A 17,832-nucleotide genomic window follows, 5' to 3' on the forward strand; every position below is an offset into this window, starting at 1 on the left:
CGATGTGTGATTCATCCACACCAAGTTGGAGCTCACAAAAGACAACAGGTACAAGTTCAAATTCATGTTTTCGTCACCATCACATTCCAGTGTCAATTTTCGAGCCGTGTTGATATTAACGGCACATTAAAAGAGTAAATATACAATTGATCTGAATGCAGATTCAAAAAGATTCACAATAAGGCCAAAAAGTCATTGTTTACCTCGGCATCTACTGCCATAGTTTCATGAAATAAAAGGCATACATATACCAATCTTACACATGCACGCATGCACGCACGTAAATTATAAACAGGAAGAAACTGAATGCTATGAATGAGATGACAAGTTGTGTCACCCTGGCCACCGTACTGAAAATGTTCAGCCTGGGTCTGCGCCTGTCAACTTAATGTACGTCATGTTACTTGTCAAGCTAATCTGTGCGTTAACGGTGTGAGAGGACTTGATAATGATGGGAGCCAAAGTCCCTTGTGATTGTCATCATGTTTCACACATTCTTTGCACATTTGTAAGGCAAAGCCAATCCCTCACTGGCTTTGCGGGTGTCTTTACCCTTAGAAGCCATTCGGTTCCAAATGGAAGCTTCTTTCATGAGCTGCTGCTCGGGCAACTCTGAGTCATTCTATTGATGCGGATAAAGCGTAAGCTTTGATCACTTTCCTTATCACTGAACCGATAGCGTTTGGAATTGCTTTCCCGGTGTTATTCGAGCCAAGTTAAAATTTAAGAAGGCTTTCATGGTCCATTTATTTACTTGGCTTTCACATTCTGTGAAGAATGTGATGCAAGCCTTCAAAATTAGAGTTCAACTTGAAACCCTGCTGTAAAAATATCATCCCGCTCAATAGACTTTCATATGGCATCAGGAAAAGACTGCAGCCTCACAAAACTCAACTTCTAAGTGTATCGATGTTTAAAATACACATGAGCAACCACAAGTTTGATACATGCCAGCAGAGCGTATGCATCCAAGAGACACACAGTAGCCACTGGTACCACTTTCATACCTGTTCTGCTCGTTTCATACGAGTAAAAGACCAATCTTTCTACACGTCGTCAAAGCAAAAGAACAAAAAAAAATATATAAATAAATAAATAACTGGCTTCATACAAAGGAAATCAATTCAAGAAATTTGATGAGGGCTGCATGTAGAAAAGAGACAGCTGATGAAAGACAAGTCAAGCAAGAAGCTGAGAGGTCTACAAATTCCAGATGCTCCACCAGGTTCACTGCTCACAAGCTCTTTGGGTACTGACCTTGTCTCCCTGGAAGACCCCAGGAAGCTGCCAGTAGTGGGGCTCCTGTCCAAGGTAGTCAAAGTTGCTGTAAGACAGTTGAGTCCCCTCAGTGGAAACCTCAACTGTGAAACCAGTGGAGATGCGGTTTGTACGTTGACGGTTCACCAGCGCGAATCCCTGGAAGTTCCCTGGAGAAAATTTTGATGATACCTGCGGGAACACATTTGGAAAAACAATGCGGCTCATGAGAAATACACATCCTGGAACTGGGAAGAAAAAATTGGACCCAGTAATCAGAAATCCAGTTGACTGTGAAGCGAGCCTTTAGCTGCCGAGATTTTAAGTGTGTCTTCTAAAACCAAAGCGTCTTACACAACCATTTCAAAATTGCTGCTGCACGGCCATCGAACGCAGAGACGAGCTGCTGTTGCAGAGGTGGAAACCAACAAAACCGCAGGGTTTATTGCCTTTGCAAGGCCTCTCCCATGAGGCAACTCGCTCTTTCCACAGAAAATGCGTTTTGCCCCGAATAACTTCCTGAGAAATGGTCGACAGGCTATTTTGATTCTGGTGTGGTGGCTTCATCCTAATGTCACATTTCTCTTGGCGGTAAATGTTACTTGATTGACAATAAACCTTTGCTCTTTTGTAACCGGCTTCACCATGAGCCGCCAATGAAGTGGGAACCATGGCCTTATTTCAGAGCATTTCCAGATTGCAGTGCTTACCAGGTCTCTGTAGTAGTTGGAGCTGGAGCACTGCTGAGTGACACCCATACAGAAGCAGGACAGGCAACCATCTTTGTTTTGCTGGCTAAGATGGAAGGTTCCGGGCTTGCACCTGGAGCACGAAGGGTCTTCAACATTCATCTATAAGATAGTAGGATTGTCATAAGCATTGTGATGCAAAGGGAAATTTATGTCCAGTCCATACTACGTATGAAGTAGACATGACACAACAAAATGACAGAAGTAAATACTTATTACTTTGCAGCGACAAGAGCCACCAATACAGCCTTCACTTCCTCTTGGGTCGCAGCTGTCGCAGTTACCTATCAGCGCACATCAAAGCACATAGTTGAAGAGAGTGTCATTTGGTTTTTTTTTTCCACAACAGTCAAGACCATAGTTGGGTGGAATAATACGTATCAAAGCATAGCCTGTACCATTGACATCATTGTTGCCAGAAATACACTCCTGTCCAAGCAATGGGTTGCCTGTGTATCCTTGTGCGCATCTGGATTGGATAAAAAAAAAAAAAAGTGAGTGAGTGATGAGGGTGATTGAAGGGGACTGCGCAACCTGGGACATTTAATAATCTATGTCTTTTAGCAAACAGACAATTACTAAATGAGGAGCCATCCTTTACAGCACATCATTCAGTAACAATAACTGTATTTCAGCGAGCATGGCTCCTTTTCATAATACAAAAAAATAGTTCTACTTGGCACAAAAAAGCTTGACCAAAAAGCTTTTTTGATTGTTTGCCACAGAAATGCATAAAGCACAGCCCAAGACACAATTTTCATTCAACATATCCTGGAAAGTGATTCTCTGACATACATTATGACGTATGCTTGACACACAGAAGAACGGAAATTAACAGAAACATTGGGAAGGTAACTGAATCAGGTGCAGAACAAGACGCGAAGCGTATGAAGAAGAGACTTGCCTAGGCTGCAAGTGTGACAGTTAGTAGGACAATGTGCCTTTGACCCCAGCCAGTTGCAAAGCACTACCACCAGAGGAGAGGCGACTGTGCGGGTTGCCTTGAGGATATCAAGCCTTAGCTCACCTGTCCTATGGCAGCTCCGAAGGTCAACAGCCAACAAACTGCTTCCATGCTGGCAAACTAGTCTAACATCTGAGACACGCCATTGATTCTCAATGTCCACCAAACATTGGCCACTTATTTGAGCATACACTTTAGTGCAACTCAACTGACAATAAGAAACGTTAAAAAAAATGGTGACATACTGTACATGTATGTGAATATTGCTCCATGGCGGGAAGTAGGTCGTCACTTTCAGAGAACCAAATACCGGTATCTCTTATCAGCAATCCAACAGAATACAAAAAAAAATTGTCCCAAGCAAATTCAGTCTGATTGATATGCAAGTGACAGCCCACGAAGACCAATTATTCAGAAGTCGGAATCATTGTGGAAGATTCTAGCTCAAATATATCCAACTACAACACAACTGTCATCAGCTGTCAATAGATAAACAAATGTGCTGTGTTTAAAATAATTATCGTGTGTTTGAGTATCTGGGGACAAACTGTCATTAATTTCTGTGGAGATGAAACATGTTTTTATTGTCTCTTGAAATGACACATTTGGGGATTTTTAAAATTGATTTACTATGACACAGAAAAATGTATCTTTCCATTTTGTACTTTTATTCTATTTGTTAAAAGTCACCATCAATAAGCAAAAGCGAAACGTCCACACAGAACCTCCCAAAATTATCACTGCGGCCACTAAGGACACTAGCACACTTGAGAGATGTGACCTTTTCAAAAATTAATGAACAAAGCAATGTTTGAGGTAGTCCAGTCATCAAGAAAACTGAAATAAGTACAAACCCGAATTCAATGAAGTTGGGACATGAGGTGACACACAAATCAAAATAGAATACAATGACTTGCAAATCGGTCTCAACCTCTATTTAATTGAATACATGACAAGATATTTCATGTTCAAAGTGATGAACTTTCTTGTTTTTAGCAAATAACCATAACGTTAGAATGTTAAGGCTGGGACAGTTGGCAAAAAAGTTGAGGAATTCTCATCAAACACCCGTTTGGAACATCCCACCAAGAGATGCCATTGCCACCTCTTTGGGAACGACTGCATGAGATATTAGTCCAACAGTTGAAGGACAATGTTGCTTCATGTAAAATCGCATGGAATTTAGGGATCTTTTCATCCTTGGTCCATAAAATCATCAAAAGGTTCAGAGAATCTGGAGAAATCACTGCATGTAAGCGGCAAAGCTGAAGACCAACATTGAATGCCCATGACCTTTGATCCCACAGATGACAGTGCATCACTGTGTAAAAGATCTCACCACATGGGCTTAGGAACACTTCAGAAGACCACTGTCAGTAAATTTGGTCCGGCGCTCCATCCGTAAGTGCAACTTAAAATACTACCATGCAAAGCAAAAGCCATTTATCAACAACACTCAGAAACGCCGCCGCCTGCTCTGGGCCCGAGCTCCTCTAAGATGGACTGATGCAAAGCGGAAAAGTGTTCTGTGGTCTGATGAGTCCGCATTTCCAATTGTTTTTGGAAATTGTGGACGTCGTGTCCTCTGGGGCAATGAGGAGAAGAACCATCCGGACTGTCATGGGCGCAAAGTTCGAAAGCCAGCATCTGTGATGGTATGGGGCTTTGATAGTGCCAAAGGCATGGCTAACTTACATATCTGTGAAGGCAGCATTCATGCTGCTTTGGAGAAACATATGCTGCTATCCAAGCAACATCGTTTTCATTGACGCCCTTGCTTATTTCAGCAAGACAATACTAAACCACGTTGTGCACGTGTTACAACAGCGTGGCTTTGTTCATAAAAGAGTGTGCGTAGTAGACTGGTCTGCCTGCAGTCCAGACCTGTATTTTCTCCACAAACATGACCCTGTTCCAGGTTTTTTGGAATGTGGTGCAGCTATAAAATTCCAAGTTGATTATTTGCTTAAAAACAATAAAGTTATCAGTTTGAACATTAAATATCTTGTCTTTGTGATGTATTCAATGAACTTTATTTGCAAAGCATTGTATTCTGTCTGTTTTTATTTATATTGAACACAATGTCCCAACTTCACTGGAATGTGGTTTGTGCTGATGCTAAACTAATGCATCTCTTCATAGCAGACAACTACTTTAAAAACCACATGTGGGGAAAAAAAAATCACAAGCAAATATCAGACAGTGACGTACAACAAAGCCCTTCATCAGGTTCCTTACAACTGGTTCGATTAAGTATAAATAAGGAGATGGCGAGAAAAACAAAACAAACAAAAATAAAAAGAGTCATGGCACAATACAGTCTAGTCATCAGGGATAATGCGTATAGGGATGGCCAGCCTTCCCAGGACAACATGAAGGGAACCATCAGCATGATTTTTATGTCCTCCTTTCAATAGCTTCAGTAGGTCCAAAATCCCAGATCTTGTATGTTTCTTGTCATTTTGCTGTTTTTTGGTTGCGACTCGAGCCTTGGTTTTTGCTTTCGACGATGGCTTTTTCACTGACTTTACGGCAGTTGTTGATTTTGTTTGCTTATGATGCAATGCGGATTTGGTGGTTGTGCTTGACTTCTTTGAGGTTCTTGCCTTTGTTGTACCGGGAGCTCGTGTTTGTTTTTTCGTTTTCTTTAAATTGTTTGCATTTGTGGCCGTGGAGCTAACAGGAGTCGATGTTGCTGTGGCTGGTGTGTTCAGATTCTTTTTTCTAGCTCGAAGAGAAGGCACAGTTGTCTTGGTTATGTTTAGCCTGATGTTTGCTGTCACAACCTTGACAGAATTTGTGTTTTTAACATTTCTTCCCCTTTGGACAGTCTTGTCAAGCGGTTCATCGGATCGAAATGCTTTATCTCGTCCACCGTTAGCGGAGTGTCTTTGGGCGGTTTCTGTGTGAGATGGAGGCTCCAGTTGAAATTTTGTGACTGCTACCTTATCTTGAACTTGATTCATTCGTGTTTGGTTCGATTGTGAAAAATGTTTAGTTGACCCAATGGGCGACTTGCTCACTCGTCCCTTCACCTCCGGCTTTGCTGTAGCTAAGGGTTTAGTTGTAGATTGCGGTTGGGCGGCGCTCCTGACATTTTCCTTTATCTTCGGTTTAGAATTAGAGACTTTATGTTTGGATGGAGACGTGACACGTGTTGTGGTGTTTTCCAGTGATTCTGCAGAGACTGTCAACTTTTTTCTCTCTTTCCCGGTTATAGTGGTGGGTTTACTATCGAGGAGACTTGGGGTAGGTATGCTTTGGAGTACCGTGGCTTGATGGGTGAGTGGTCTCTTTGTTGTTATTCTTTTGCCCGGAGGGTGTGTGGTTGGAGGGTGCGTGGTTGAGTACCTTGGGGGCACAAGTACTGTGCTAAGTGAAGGCAGTGGCATCCTTTCCTGGAGCGAACGAGACGTGTGTCGTGCACGTTTCATCTTGTTCATCTCCTGAGCCAGGGCTGTGAAGCCATCAATCAGGATCTCCAGCCTTCCTTCGAGTCTGCTCAATCGGGCTTCCATGTCATTGTAGCTCTTCTCGAGCTCGGTGACCCTTTTGGTCTTTTCCGCAGCCGACTCAACAGCAATAAGTTCCTTCAGCTGGGAACTGAGATTAATCTGTTGATCCTCCATCCTATGAATGCTTTCTCTCATATCAAGGGTGTTGCTCTCAAGCATGCTGAGACGCTGATTGAAGGTGTTCAGGTGAAGGCGGAGCAAGTGCTGAAAGCTGGACCGTCTGCTGTCTGCATCTGGTGTGAAGCGTGGTGGGAGTCTGGTGGCTGACTTATTGGGAGCAACCGAAACAATGCCCGTCCCATTCTTTGAAGCAGAAAGGGTCGTTCGGTGGTGAGAAGGAGTAGAAAGTACTTTTTGGGTTGAGAGGATGGTTTGGGCAGTGGTATCGGGCCAGTGGTAGTCAACATGGTCAGTATCTCCACTGCCGAAAGGTGTTATCTCTTTATCCACGCTGAAATTGAATATTGCTTCGGCACCACATCCCAAAGGAAGGTTGCCATCGAGCAGCTTCTCATGGAAAGGGTCCCCACAACTGTCTGCAGATGGCATCTCTTCTCTTAATGTCAAAACAGCACAATGAGGATTGTTGCTCGGAAAGACATTCAATGATTACCATTAACCACCCAAGTCTCCTTTGTCATCTTTGCCATCAGACCTACAAAGATTTTTTTTTCAGACAGACAGCTGTCCTCATAAATGTCTCATCTACATTTATGCTACAGAGACCCAGAAAGTGTATGTGGTCTGTGCGGAGATGAAAAGACACAAGAGCCAACACAGCCTTGGCAACCAGCAAAGCACACAAGCTGAAGCAGAAGACCAAAGTAAAAAGTACCACAAAGCAAACTAAAGATTTCGGTAACACATACAACACAATGGTTTGCGCTTGGTTTTCACCACCTAAACTACTGATGAATACCCAAAAAGTACAATAAAAGTCTATCCCAGAGGAAAACTGTTGATAGTATCACTAAAATTCGAGATGTCCAGCAGCCCAGGATAGAGCAGTGTTTCCCAACCGCCAGTGAGCCAGGGCACCCATTTTACATGAGAAAAACTGCACGGCAAACCACCAAACAAAAATGTCATAAAAAGTATGAATAGTAAAATAACCATCTCGACTCAAATGACTCATATTGATTCACTTAGCGTGAAATCGGGGGTCTGATTTAATGGACCACAAAGTCATGGCCTATTCTGTTGTGTGAAGGGCAACAGTCCACCATACAGTATACTGAGCATTTGCCGCTAATTTTTCCATCCGTCAATGGCATAGACAGATAAGAAAAGATATTTACGATTAATAAGTATTACTTTTCTAACAAAGAAAATGAAATTGGGTAATTTTCCGCGGCACCCCCGATGACCTCTCACAGCACACTTGTGTGCCACGGCACCCTGGTTGGGAATCACTGGGATAGAGAATGCCAATTCAAAGATAACCGATTCCTGTACTACAACCGTTCAATGTCCAGTGTTGGAAAAAGACATGGCTAAAGTACACCACCGACATGCGTACATCACTTTCCAACAACTAGAGGCAATGAATGCTGGTGCCAGCCCCGCTTAACTTAAACCCAGAGCAGTGTCAAAATGAGCCCGAGAAGAAGATGTAGGGAGAAAGTACAGCAGATGAAGGCAGGGCGGGGTGTACCTCTCACAGCGTCGGCCAGTGTATCCAGGTGGACAACGACACGTTGGCTGACCATCAGAGTCCAAATAACAGGTTGAGGAGAATCTGTTTGAACAGTGTTTGAAGTAAGGATTTTGTTCGACCTCGTCGACGTAAACGTAATGGAGAGGTTGTCAGTGTTTCTGTATTATTGAAGAAATAGTACCAGAACTGACCCTCCTCAAAACAATTAAAAAATACGACAAACTCACTGGTTGTTGGATGCTGTTCCAGGACAAGGGCAAGGCTGGCAGGCCTGGGCAGCCCCAGCTGCTGGGTTTCCATAGTAACCAGTCTGACACCGTTCACACCTTGGCCCGTCAGTGTTGTGTTGACATTGCTATCAGCAGACGGACAGACAGACAGACAGACAGACAGACAGAAAGACACACACACGCACACACACACACACACACACACACACACACACACACACACATATACAAAGCGGTGAGATTCACTCAAAGGTTTATACAGTGTACACAGAGCTTGTTTTCACGTGTTGAGCTCTGGCAAGAAACCCTTATCGCATTCCTGCACAGAGATGAAAGAAGTCAACAGTGAAATATAATTAGAGACGGAAGAGGAACATAAAACCTACAAGACACCTGCCCGTCTCCGGGTCACAGCCGCTGGCGTACCCGTTGCAGTCACAACTCTCACAAGTGCCCAAGTAAAGACCAGAGCCGGTCCGCGTGTAGCCTTCTTCACATTCCTGTAAAACCGAGGCAGAAGACCCAAGGTCAGCAAAGCGCACAACAGAGGGAAATCTTTGTTTTGTGAAGCAGTCAATTGGAGTAAGTCTCAACAACTGCAATCGGAAAAAAAAAAAAATACAGCGATTAATTCAGCAGACCAGCGTGATTGGTTGAAAATAAGCCTTGCGTACCTGGCAAGACGGTCCTCTGTATCCTTGAGGGCATGCACATTCTTCCACCTCAAGGGCACGTTGGTTTCCAGTTGAGTGCGGAACAGCAATATCCATTTTGATGTCTGATATACTGTGAAAGGCAATTTTACATGAGTTTTGACCATCTTTGAATTTATTCTACTTGAATTAGCTCAAATAGAAAAGTCCCTGAAATGTACCTGCTCTCTGCCATGTTGTCAGCATAGGTGGCCCTAATAAGCAAGGCACTAACATCAGCCAGAGCCATAAGGAGGTGTTCCCGTGTGCACGGTTGCCCGTCAGCACGACGCCATGCAGACTGCCAGGACGAAAACGGAAAAGTTCAGCCTACTTTGGATTTGTGCGTGAAGACATAGTGATGTACTTCCAAGAATGATACAAACTTCTCTGAATGTCACAGTGACTGTTTGTGGTACACGTGGTAGGGGCTTGCTAGGGGAGTAGTGTTCCAGAGAGATGCCATTGCCCTGGAGAACCACATCTGGCTGACCAGCAATCACCAGGGAACGCTGGAATGACTCAAAATGCACTGTGTAGCGCAGCTCCCCACCATAGGCTGTCACCTGGTAACAACATTGAGAAAAGAAAAGCTCACAGTATTTGTTCTTTGACAGATCAGGAGACTCTTGCACACTAGGCAAACACTCGCCTCATCCTAATTTTTTGGGGGTAAGTGGAAAGGGAGTGAGAAGATTTTTGTTGGGCTTCACTGTGAAATTAAAGTTCAAAGGACCTCTGCTGTACGGGCAGGTCCAGTCATTTTCACTTGAATGTGTTGAGACATGACTCAGGGCGACAGAACGCTGAGGACTGAATGAAACGCCTGACTGATCTTTTCCCTGCCCTTACATGCTTTCTACTGTACCTTGTTGATTTATCTCACCTTATCTCCTCTGAAACTCTCAGGCACGACCCAGTAGTAGATGTCGTTGGGGATGCTGGAAAAGGAGCGGTAGACAACTTCTGAGGGGCCCCTCTGAGAGATACCCTCGCTGATAGTTCGAGTGTTGCCGCTGTTGGTGAGCGTAAACAGCTGCCCGTTCACTCCTCCTCGTACCTGGGAGCACAGGTTAACTAAGATGGTAGCTTTGAACACTCTCAGGTCACCACAAAAGTCGCTTTCACACCACTCCATTTAGCACCTGCAAGATTTGCTGATACAGCATGTCTGTGTGAAAATATGTTGTCTAATCATATCTACGATACCTGATCTCGACTCCAAGTGGAGCTGGCACACTGTTTGGTGACGCCCATGCAGAAACAACGCAGACAGCCCTCGGGGTTGTTTTCTGTTAGATGGAAGAAGCCTGCCTTGCACTCATCACATTGAGCGCCTGCCACGTAGTTCTGGGAAGGGAAAAAAAAAAAACAGATGCACATGCCAGGCTCAGGCTCATTTCTTAAATAAAGACGGCTATCATCAGGGAAGTCAGATTCCGAAACAGAGAAAGAATGACATAGCTAACAATAGGTTGCGTCTCCTCTGTAGTGTTTCACACGGCACTTAATCATGCAATGTGTACCTTGCAGCTGCATGGCCTGCTATTCGAGCTGATGCTTCCCCTGTTATCACACTTGGTTTCTGCAGGGGGGGGCGGGGGGGGGGGGGGGGGGAAGACAAAGACATATGGAGTGGAAAGTTCACCTGGCAAAGGTCCAAAAGCACAGCATACCTGCGCCATGAGCACATTCTTCTGCCAACTCTACTACAAGGGCAACCGAAACTCGAGAAACTTGACTAAAATGTACTCACGGTGAGAAACACATTTTCCATTTGGCAGAAGGGGATTGCCCTGGTAGCCAGGAGCACATCTGAAAAAAATGGTGGGAGAAGTGACAGATTTGCCCTTTAGTCGACAGTAATTTCCAATCAAATATTTCATTCTCTCACTTTTCACAGCGTCTTCCCGTGTATCCGGGCTTGCACGCGTCACATGTTGGTTGTTGGTCAGAGTCAAGGAAGCAGGTGTCAGAGAACCTGCGGTGACAAACAATGAGACATAGGTAACCATTTACAGTGGTGGGTTAATAAGTGGCGTGTGGAATGAATGAACTATTGTTCAAATATCTGAATTCGCAGTTTTTGAAGGGGGGGAAAACAAATTCTCAAAAGACTTTACCGGCGAGAGGTTTCATAGTATGGACAAGGGCAAGGCTTGCAGTCATCGGCTCGGCCTCGTCTTGCGTCACCAAAGTAACCAAGGCGACACTTGCCACACTGCGGGCCTTCTGTGTTGTGCTGGCAGCTCTGCAGTGGAAAACATAGTGACAAAAATCTTCTACTCAATAGCGATAAGGAAAGGGAAAAAGTTGGGAGTTGATCTTGTTAAATGACATCAAGAGACATTATCGGTAGGCCGAGAGGATTCGTGTTTACCAGACAGTGCCCACTGATTGGATCGCAGGCGCTGGCATGTCCATTACAGTTGCAACCGGCGCAGGTGCCCAGATAAGAGCCCCCGGGGACACGCTCAAAACCAGAGGAGCACAGTTCACAGGACAGGCCCGTATATCCAGGCGGACATCTGGGAACCGGAAATGTCATCATCATTAAATCTTGTAACATGTCGATGGACATCATTAAGCAATTATCAATACTGTAGCAAGAGCTGAAATAACAGCAAGAAACACTGCCTCCTCAAAGTTTGAGAGACCTTCACTTTTGGATATCAAAACTTGACGCAAAGTATAACAAGCAGAGAAATTATTTTGTCGAGCCCGTCAGATGACTTTGATTGTTGTCCCGAGCAATGGATCTTATAGGAATCTGGGATTGTACCATTCAATCAAAGAAATTGACTGGACTTCACACCGATCCGATCGGCCTCTTATTTTGTGATTGGCTGCAATACCTTAATTCACTGACATGATCTGCAAAAAAAGACATTCTGGCTGCAGTGTGAACATTTGCTTTGCTGACAGACCGGTGTGTTTCCCTCACCTGCACTCTTCGACCTCCTTAGCATGACCCCTAGTACTAAACTCCACAGTGGTGGTATCCATAACGATATCACTGAGGGCCACGCTGACCATGTGGTTGTCGTAGATGGTGCGGATGCTGATGCTGTCCAAGTCAGCCAGTGTCATCATGAGTTCCTCCCGGCTTACTTGCCGTCCGCTGGAGTGTTGCCAGTTATCCTTCACAAGCATTCACAATCATCACATTGATTCATCAGACCTTATCAAATTGACAGAGATGATTTTGTATCCATATTGTGCATGCAGCATTCCTTCTGTACTTACTTCAGTGAATTTGATTTCTCGCTGGTTGACCACACCGGCAGGGGTGGCGCCCCCCCTGCGGTATATGAGCCTGCGCCCATTTCCAACAAGTATTACATCCGGCTTCTCCACAGGTTCAGACAAACCACGGGCCAATATGAAGCGTACTTTGTACTTCAGGGATCCGCCATAGGAATCAATCTATAGAGCATCGGTGATTATCATACAAATATATGCACCCCTCCAAACGAATGGGAAGAGTCAGGCCTGTTACTTTCTGTATTTCGGTAGTAGATTGACACTATTTGGGTTCCACATCAAAAGATAAACATGAGACAATGTTTTCAGCAAAGTGTACGTATGGAAAGAAAATGAGTTTTTGGACAAGAGATACCTTGTTGCCAAGAAACTGGCGAGGCAAGGTCCAGAAAGAGTCCAGGTTGAGAAAGCGACGTGACAAATCGACGAGCTGGAACTCTTCCATGTCGGGGTTGATGAGGAGCTGAGTGGAAGAAAGAGGGGGAGTGCCTGGCCTGGATGGGTAGCTGACATTCACACCTGAGTGTCACAAAATCGACATATTCATTGTCTCCCGCCTTTCTGCTCTATGCCTTCGGATGAGGTGAACATTTCTGAATTTCACTTGCAAGTTTGATGTGAGCATACTTTCAATTCATTTAATCACTACCTTTAAAATCGTCCTCCTCAGTGAACCGCAGACTGATCTGATTGCGGAAGCGTCCGGTGCTCTTGCAATTCTTGGTGATTCCAGCACAGAAGCAAGGAACGCAACGGCCCCCCACACTAAAGTGATCGTCTGGACAGTTGCCTGGCAAGGTCGGGATAGTAGATTTCCGAAGGTGAATTAAATTTCCACTGCGGCTTGGAATGATAACCGTCGTGCTTGTGCTTAAAAGTACCTGGGTTGGGATTGGATGTAAGCGTTAGCACTCCATCCGGAATACCAAACACCAGACCTTTGGCGTTGATGGCCTCGCACGTGTAGGCCCCCTGATCGGCTTCCTTCACGTCACGGATGGTGAGCGTGCCACGACCGTTCTCACTGGTCATGGAGATTCTGGGATGACATGGATACAAAAGATTATTATTCATCCATATTGTACAAAATTCCTCATGGAACATTCTCACAGTGATCACATAAGACCACGAACGCAAGTTTAAAATTGGTTTACAAGCACTTGATGATAATAATTACAAATTTGATTATTGCTTACGTGAATAAAAAGATGTCCGGTATTTTTCAGATTGTAAAATGCTACTTTTTTCACATGCTTTGAACCCTTTGGCTTGAACAATAAAGCAGATCATTTATTAATTTTTACAAGCGAACAAGCTTCTCGCCACCCAAATTTTCACCCATCCTCGGTTGTGCACGTTCATGGGACCTATATAATAATACGAGTAGCGAGAGTGTAACATCTCTCTGTGTAAATATCCAATGTTGAAGTGTGTGTGGACAGCTGTGGCTTATAGTCAGGTGTGGCCTATATATGTACAAAATACTTTTTTTTCTTTAAATTTATCGGGTGCTATTTATATGCAGGTGTATTCAATAGTCTAGTAATGATGGTAATCTTAGTAAGATTTGTTGACAAGTGATTGATTGAGGTCTGACTCGAAAGGAAATGATGTTAAATGTTCACCGCAAGTTGAAAATCAGAGCTGACATCTATGGCACTGAACCAAATAATCCTGAAATGTAAATGTAATCTAAAATGTAAGGGATGGTTCTCAAGAAACCCACCTGCCGCTGATCGGAACATGTCCCCAGTTTAGCCTCCAGGTGATGATGGGTGTTGGCACTCCAACAGCCTGACAGGTAAATGTCACAGTGGCTCCCCGGGAAACTTCGATGGATTCTTCTGGTGGGCTTGTCACGGACGGAGGAGCTGTTTAATGGAAATGAAAAAAGAAGAAATGCTTCTTTAATTCACCCACAAAGGCTGCTTGGAATTCGGTGATACAGTGAGACTCGTCGATGCAAAACAATTCACTTTTAGTTCGGCGGAGAGGATGTTTCACAAAACACTTTAGTGTCTGAGCTGACCCATGCGTAAAGAGCATGCGGTTAACAGAGAATTAGTCATAGTGTACAAAGGAGCTCAGAGCCGGATCGGAAAATGAAGCAAAGCAGGAGTGCGGAATGTAGAGTGCGAAATACACAAGTGGGGTAAAGTACGCTTTGAACTTACTGCAGCCATATTCATCGGAACGGTCGGGACAGTCTGGCTCTTCGTCACACTGGTAACTTGCTGGGATGCAAGTGCGGTCGCTTAGGCATTCAAACTGCTCAGGAGCACACCTGTCATCTGGACCCTTGGTTGCTGTGTGATATTGGGATGGACATTACCGTCAGATGTATGAACAGACTTTGCTAATCCTAACAGTTGCAACACTTCAGAGTGGGCGGTCACGGAAGTCCTGGGTGGACCGTTTGAAATCGGAAAAACTGCAGGAGTTAGGAATTCACGTGGCAAACTTTTTCTTGGGTTTTTGAGGTGTTCCACTCAGTTCAAGTGCCATCACCAGTGGAGGGATTTGACCATAGAATTTTGGGCCAAGAAGCAATTTAAAACAGAAATGTATGTATGCGCATCAATCAATTTTTAAAACGTCTTACATGTTTTGATTCAATAAATCTGTGCATGCAAACGAATTTGGTTTGTGACATTCGGAAGCAAGTTCCCTCTCGAGACGCATATGAATAACGTTTTCCATTCATGATCGCATCACCCTGAATGCACGTCTGAACAGAGCCATCGATGGAGACTCACGGCAGTCCAGCTCATCCGAGTTATCATCGCAGTCATTGTCTCCATCGCAACGCCAGAGCTTGAGGGCGCAGCGACCGTTTTTACACTTGAACTCATTTGGTTCACACGGCGACGGAGTTCCTGTCAACACAAGTGGATATGTGCCAACGCTGCTCTCAGGCGTGCTTGTACGTACGCGTTTGTGTGACTTACCACATTGGAACTCGTCACTTCCGTCCAAGCAGTCTGTCTCCCCGTCGCAGATGTAGTCTCGCGGGATGCACTCTCCGCTCTGGCATTTTGCTTGATCCGCTCGACAGAATCCTGGAACGACGGGTGGCTGTGGGGGTTTAACGACGGCGATCGTGGTGGCTGGGGCGGGAGTGGTTGCAACAGGTCTTCTTAGATCTGCAACAGATCTCCAATTTAACTTGGCGACCTCGGATGTTCCACAGTGCATCACGCTTTGCGGATCATCCCCCACATGCTGTGGCTGACCACGTTCTAACCTCCAGCCGGCAGGTCATGCTGAAGCAACTCACCACAATCGTTCTCATCACTCATATCACGGCAATCTGGTCGATTGTCACACAGGTATTCCAACAGGATACAAGTGCCGTCGCCACACCTGTGCTCATCGGGCATGCACGGTCTGATGCCAGGGATGACTAAGAAAAATGTGGGGAGGGAGGAGGAGGAGGGATATGGTGACGTGTTTTCAGGACAACCAATGCACTACATCACAACTTAGGACAAATAAAGCAGCAATAAGTTCACGGCAACACAATCAGTCGATTTTGACTTTAGGAGGATATGCCAGACATGCCCAGAGGGTAATTCGTTTATTGGCTCTCAACCCCACACGTATAAAATATACAGATGCTCTGCCGGTGGTGTTTGTCAGGCTAAGGATTTCGGAAAGGTTTCTTAGTTTGGTTAATTACAGCCACCTCGTGGGCTCCCCTCTTAGATAAATACTGTCGGTAGATGTCGATAGATAGACACCTTCGATTCGGAGAGACTGACAGAATACTCACAAAAAGTCACTCTCGGGCAAAATTTCAGAATTCACACATAAAATGCACTTCACTGTAACTTTATCATTAATTGGACCTTCTCTATACTTTTGAATGTTGTTCTCTAACAGGGAGCTCAACGGCGACATGCACAAGAGGCGTTTGATCCAAGAGCTGACCAAGAACGTCCACTTCTGCAAGTCTCTCCCTCCATCTTTCTTGCAAACTGCTGATGACATTTTGTGGCACTCTAAGCTCAGTGGCTAATTGCCGCTGAGAACATGCCATTTGAAGCCTGGCAATGACATAGTGCTGTTGATCAATTGCCGTCTTGGCCTCATGTCAAAATGTAAACAGCATGATTGAATATCATTCCTCATTGAACCAGAAAATGCAGTGGCATATTCATGGGTCAAATACCTGTTCTGAATTTTGACATTTAGCTTTGTTAGAGAACAGTAATTGTACACAAAAAAAAACAAAAAAACAAAAACAAACAAACAGCAATGCAACACGAAGAGTTGGAAATGTGCACTGAAAAGTTTAAAAAAGGTCAGATTAAGTTCACCTGTAAAGGTAAGAGTGCATTTGAGGTTCATCCTGAAATTTAGCCCCAAAGCTGAATATCCCTGACTTTTTTTCAGTAATGTTGATCAATAGCTCAATAAATTGACAGATTGATGACACATTGTTTAATCAAAGTCATGCCATGCGTTGGATGTTCAGATTTTTTTTTCCCGTTTGTTTCTTTCGTTTACTGTGCATTTTTATTTTACATTGGTGCTCCATGCAAAACATTCTTTGATTGATGCACTTGCACGTGTCATCAAAGCTTCTTCCTAAAGCCACTACACACAGCCATCCTACTGCTGCTACAGCACGCTCGGCTCTTTCGCCATGCAACGCTACTTAGCGCAGTACGAACCTGGCACTGCTATAGGTTCCACTGAGGGCAGAGGTTCAACTAGAAACCAAATGGAAATATTTAGCAGCCCTGCCCTACCGCTGTGGTGGACCTTATAACAGACTCGAACCACTTGACGGCATCCAGTAGCTCCTGCATGTGGTCCTTACCTTCCCCAAGCTCTCTGAACTGAAAGCCCTCCACTGATGTGACATAGGAGGCAATGGCTCCATTCTGGACCACGCTGTAGAGCACACTGCGGATCTGCTCACTGTTGCTGTTGTAGTCCGAGCCCACGTCCAGTTCCACAAATACATCAACGCCATCCTGTCTAACCAGCTTCCTGGAAGAGCGAGAAATGTCTGGTGAGACGACGTCGTGCTGTATGTGATGGACGACTGACATTGGCGCAGGAAAGCCAACGATTACTGTGAACGGTTGTAAGGTTTTATGAATGGCAGACCCACACCAAAATCACTAGTCTCCAGCACACAGCTGCAGGGACTCCACTTAAGGTGCCTCATAACCTGATTTAAAGCACTTGAATGCGTACTTAATGAGGACCACGCTGACTGTCTGGACACCTGGAATCCTGTTGTACTCTGACTCCAACTGTGGAGGGAAAAAAAAATACAAACATAAAAGGCAACGTTTTAAATAACGTAAACATGCCTTCTTAGGAAGCTGTGCAGCATTTGACCACAATTCATAAATAACGAAGGCGTACCGTGTCAACCACAGCTTCGGAGATCTCATTAAAGGCTGATGAGAAGATGTCTTCCAACTCTGGGCTGTAGACGATGGAATCGGTGAAGTTGACAAGAGCTCTGTAATAAACTAGATTCAGAG

The 17,832-nt window shown here is 44.6% G+C and overlaps 1 protein-coding gene across 14 annotated transcripts in view; it reads right to left on the bottom strand.

Annotated features, from left to right (window-relative positions):
* The window catches only part of hspg2 (heparan sulfate proteoglycan 2), a 91,014-nt gene that overhangs the window by 33,676 nt on the left and 39,506 nt on the right, over positions 1-17,832 (bottom strand). For 10 of the 14 annotated variants that reach the window (XM_019877224.1, XM_019877221.1, XM_019877216.1 and 7 more), the window contains 31 exons: positions 17,711-17,820; positions 17,537-17,595; positions 17,154-17,326; positions 17,005-17,043; positions 15,606-15,731; positions 15,277-15,471; positions 15,085-15,204; positions 14,503-14,634; positions 14,055-14,199; positions 13,210-13,367; positions 12,978-13,118; positions 12,684-12,847; positions 12,311-12,490; positions 12,009-12,205; positions 11,445-11,592; positions 11,188-11,315; positions 10,959-11,045; positions 10,821-10,879; positions 10,591-10,649; positions 10,274-10,414; positions 9,951-10,124; positions 9,451-9,630; positions 9,247-9,365; positions 9,047-9,158; positions 8,759-8,872; positions 8,370-8,497; positions 8,140-8,223; positions 2,405-2,475; positions 2,226-2,290; positions 1,968-2,108; positions 1,258-1,449 (listed from right to left, as the gene is read on the bottom strand). In XM_019877224.1, coding sequence (XP_019732783.1) covers positions 1,258-1,449; positions 1,968-2,108; positions 2,226-2,290; positions 2,405-2,475; positions 8,140-8,223; positions 8,370-8,497; positions 8,759-8,872; positions 9,047-9,158; positions 9,247-9,365; positions 9,451-9,630; positions 9,951-10,124; positions 10,274-10,414; positions 10,591-10,649; positions 10,821-10,879; positions 10,959-11,045; positions 11,188-11,315; positions 11,445-11,592; positions 12,009-12,205; positions 12,311-12,490; positions 12,684-12,847; positions 12,978-13,118; positions 13,210-13,367; positions 14,055-14,199; positions 14,503-14,634; positions 15,085-15,204; positions 15,277-15,471; positions 15,606-15,731; positions 17,005-17,043; positions 17,154-17,326; positions 17,537-17,595; positions 17,711-17,820 — 3,941 coding nt within the window. The remainder of the gene's footprint in view (positions 1-1,257; positions 1,450-1,967; positions 2,109-2,225; positions 2,291-2,404; positions 2,476-8,139; positions 8,224-8,369; positions 8,498-8,758; positions 8,873-9,046; positions 9,159-9,246; positions 9,366-9,450; positions 9,631-9,950; positions 10,125-10,273; positions 10,415-10,590; positions 10,650-10,820; positions 10,880-10,958; positions 11,046-11,187; positions 11,316-11,444; positions 11,593-12,008; positions 12,206-12,310; positions 12,491-12,683; positions 12,848-12,977; positions 13,119-13,209; positions 13,368-14,054; positions 14,200-14,502; positions 14,635-15,084; positions 15,205-15,276; positions 15,472-15,605; positions 15,732-17,004; positions 17,044-17,153; positions 17,327-17,536; positions 17,596-17,710; positions 17,821-17,832) is intronic. The other 4 variants (XM_019877225.1, XM_019877226.1, XM_019877217.1 and 1 more) reach the window with 2 other exon arrangements.

Source organism: Hippocampus comes, unplaced genomic scaffold, assembly GCF_001891065.2.
Source record: "Hippocampus comes isolate QL1 unplaced genomic scaffold, H_comes_QL1_v1.1 scaffold167, whole genome shotgun sequence".
In the NCBI taxonomy this organism is placed as follows: domain Eukaryota; kingdom Metazoa; phylum Chordata; class Actinopteri; order Syngnathiformes; family Syngnathidae; genus Hippocampus; species Hippocampus comes.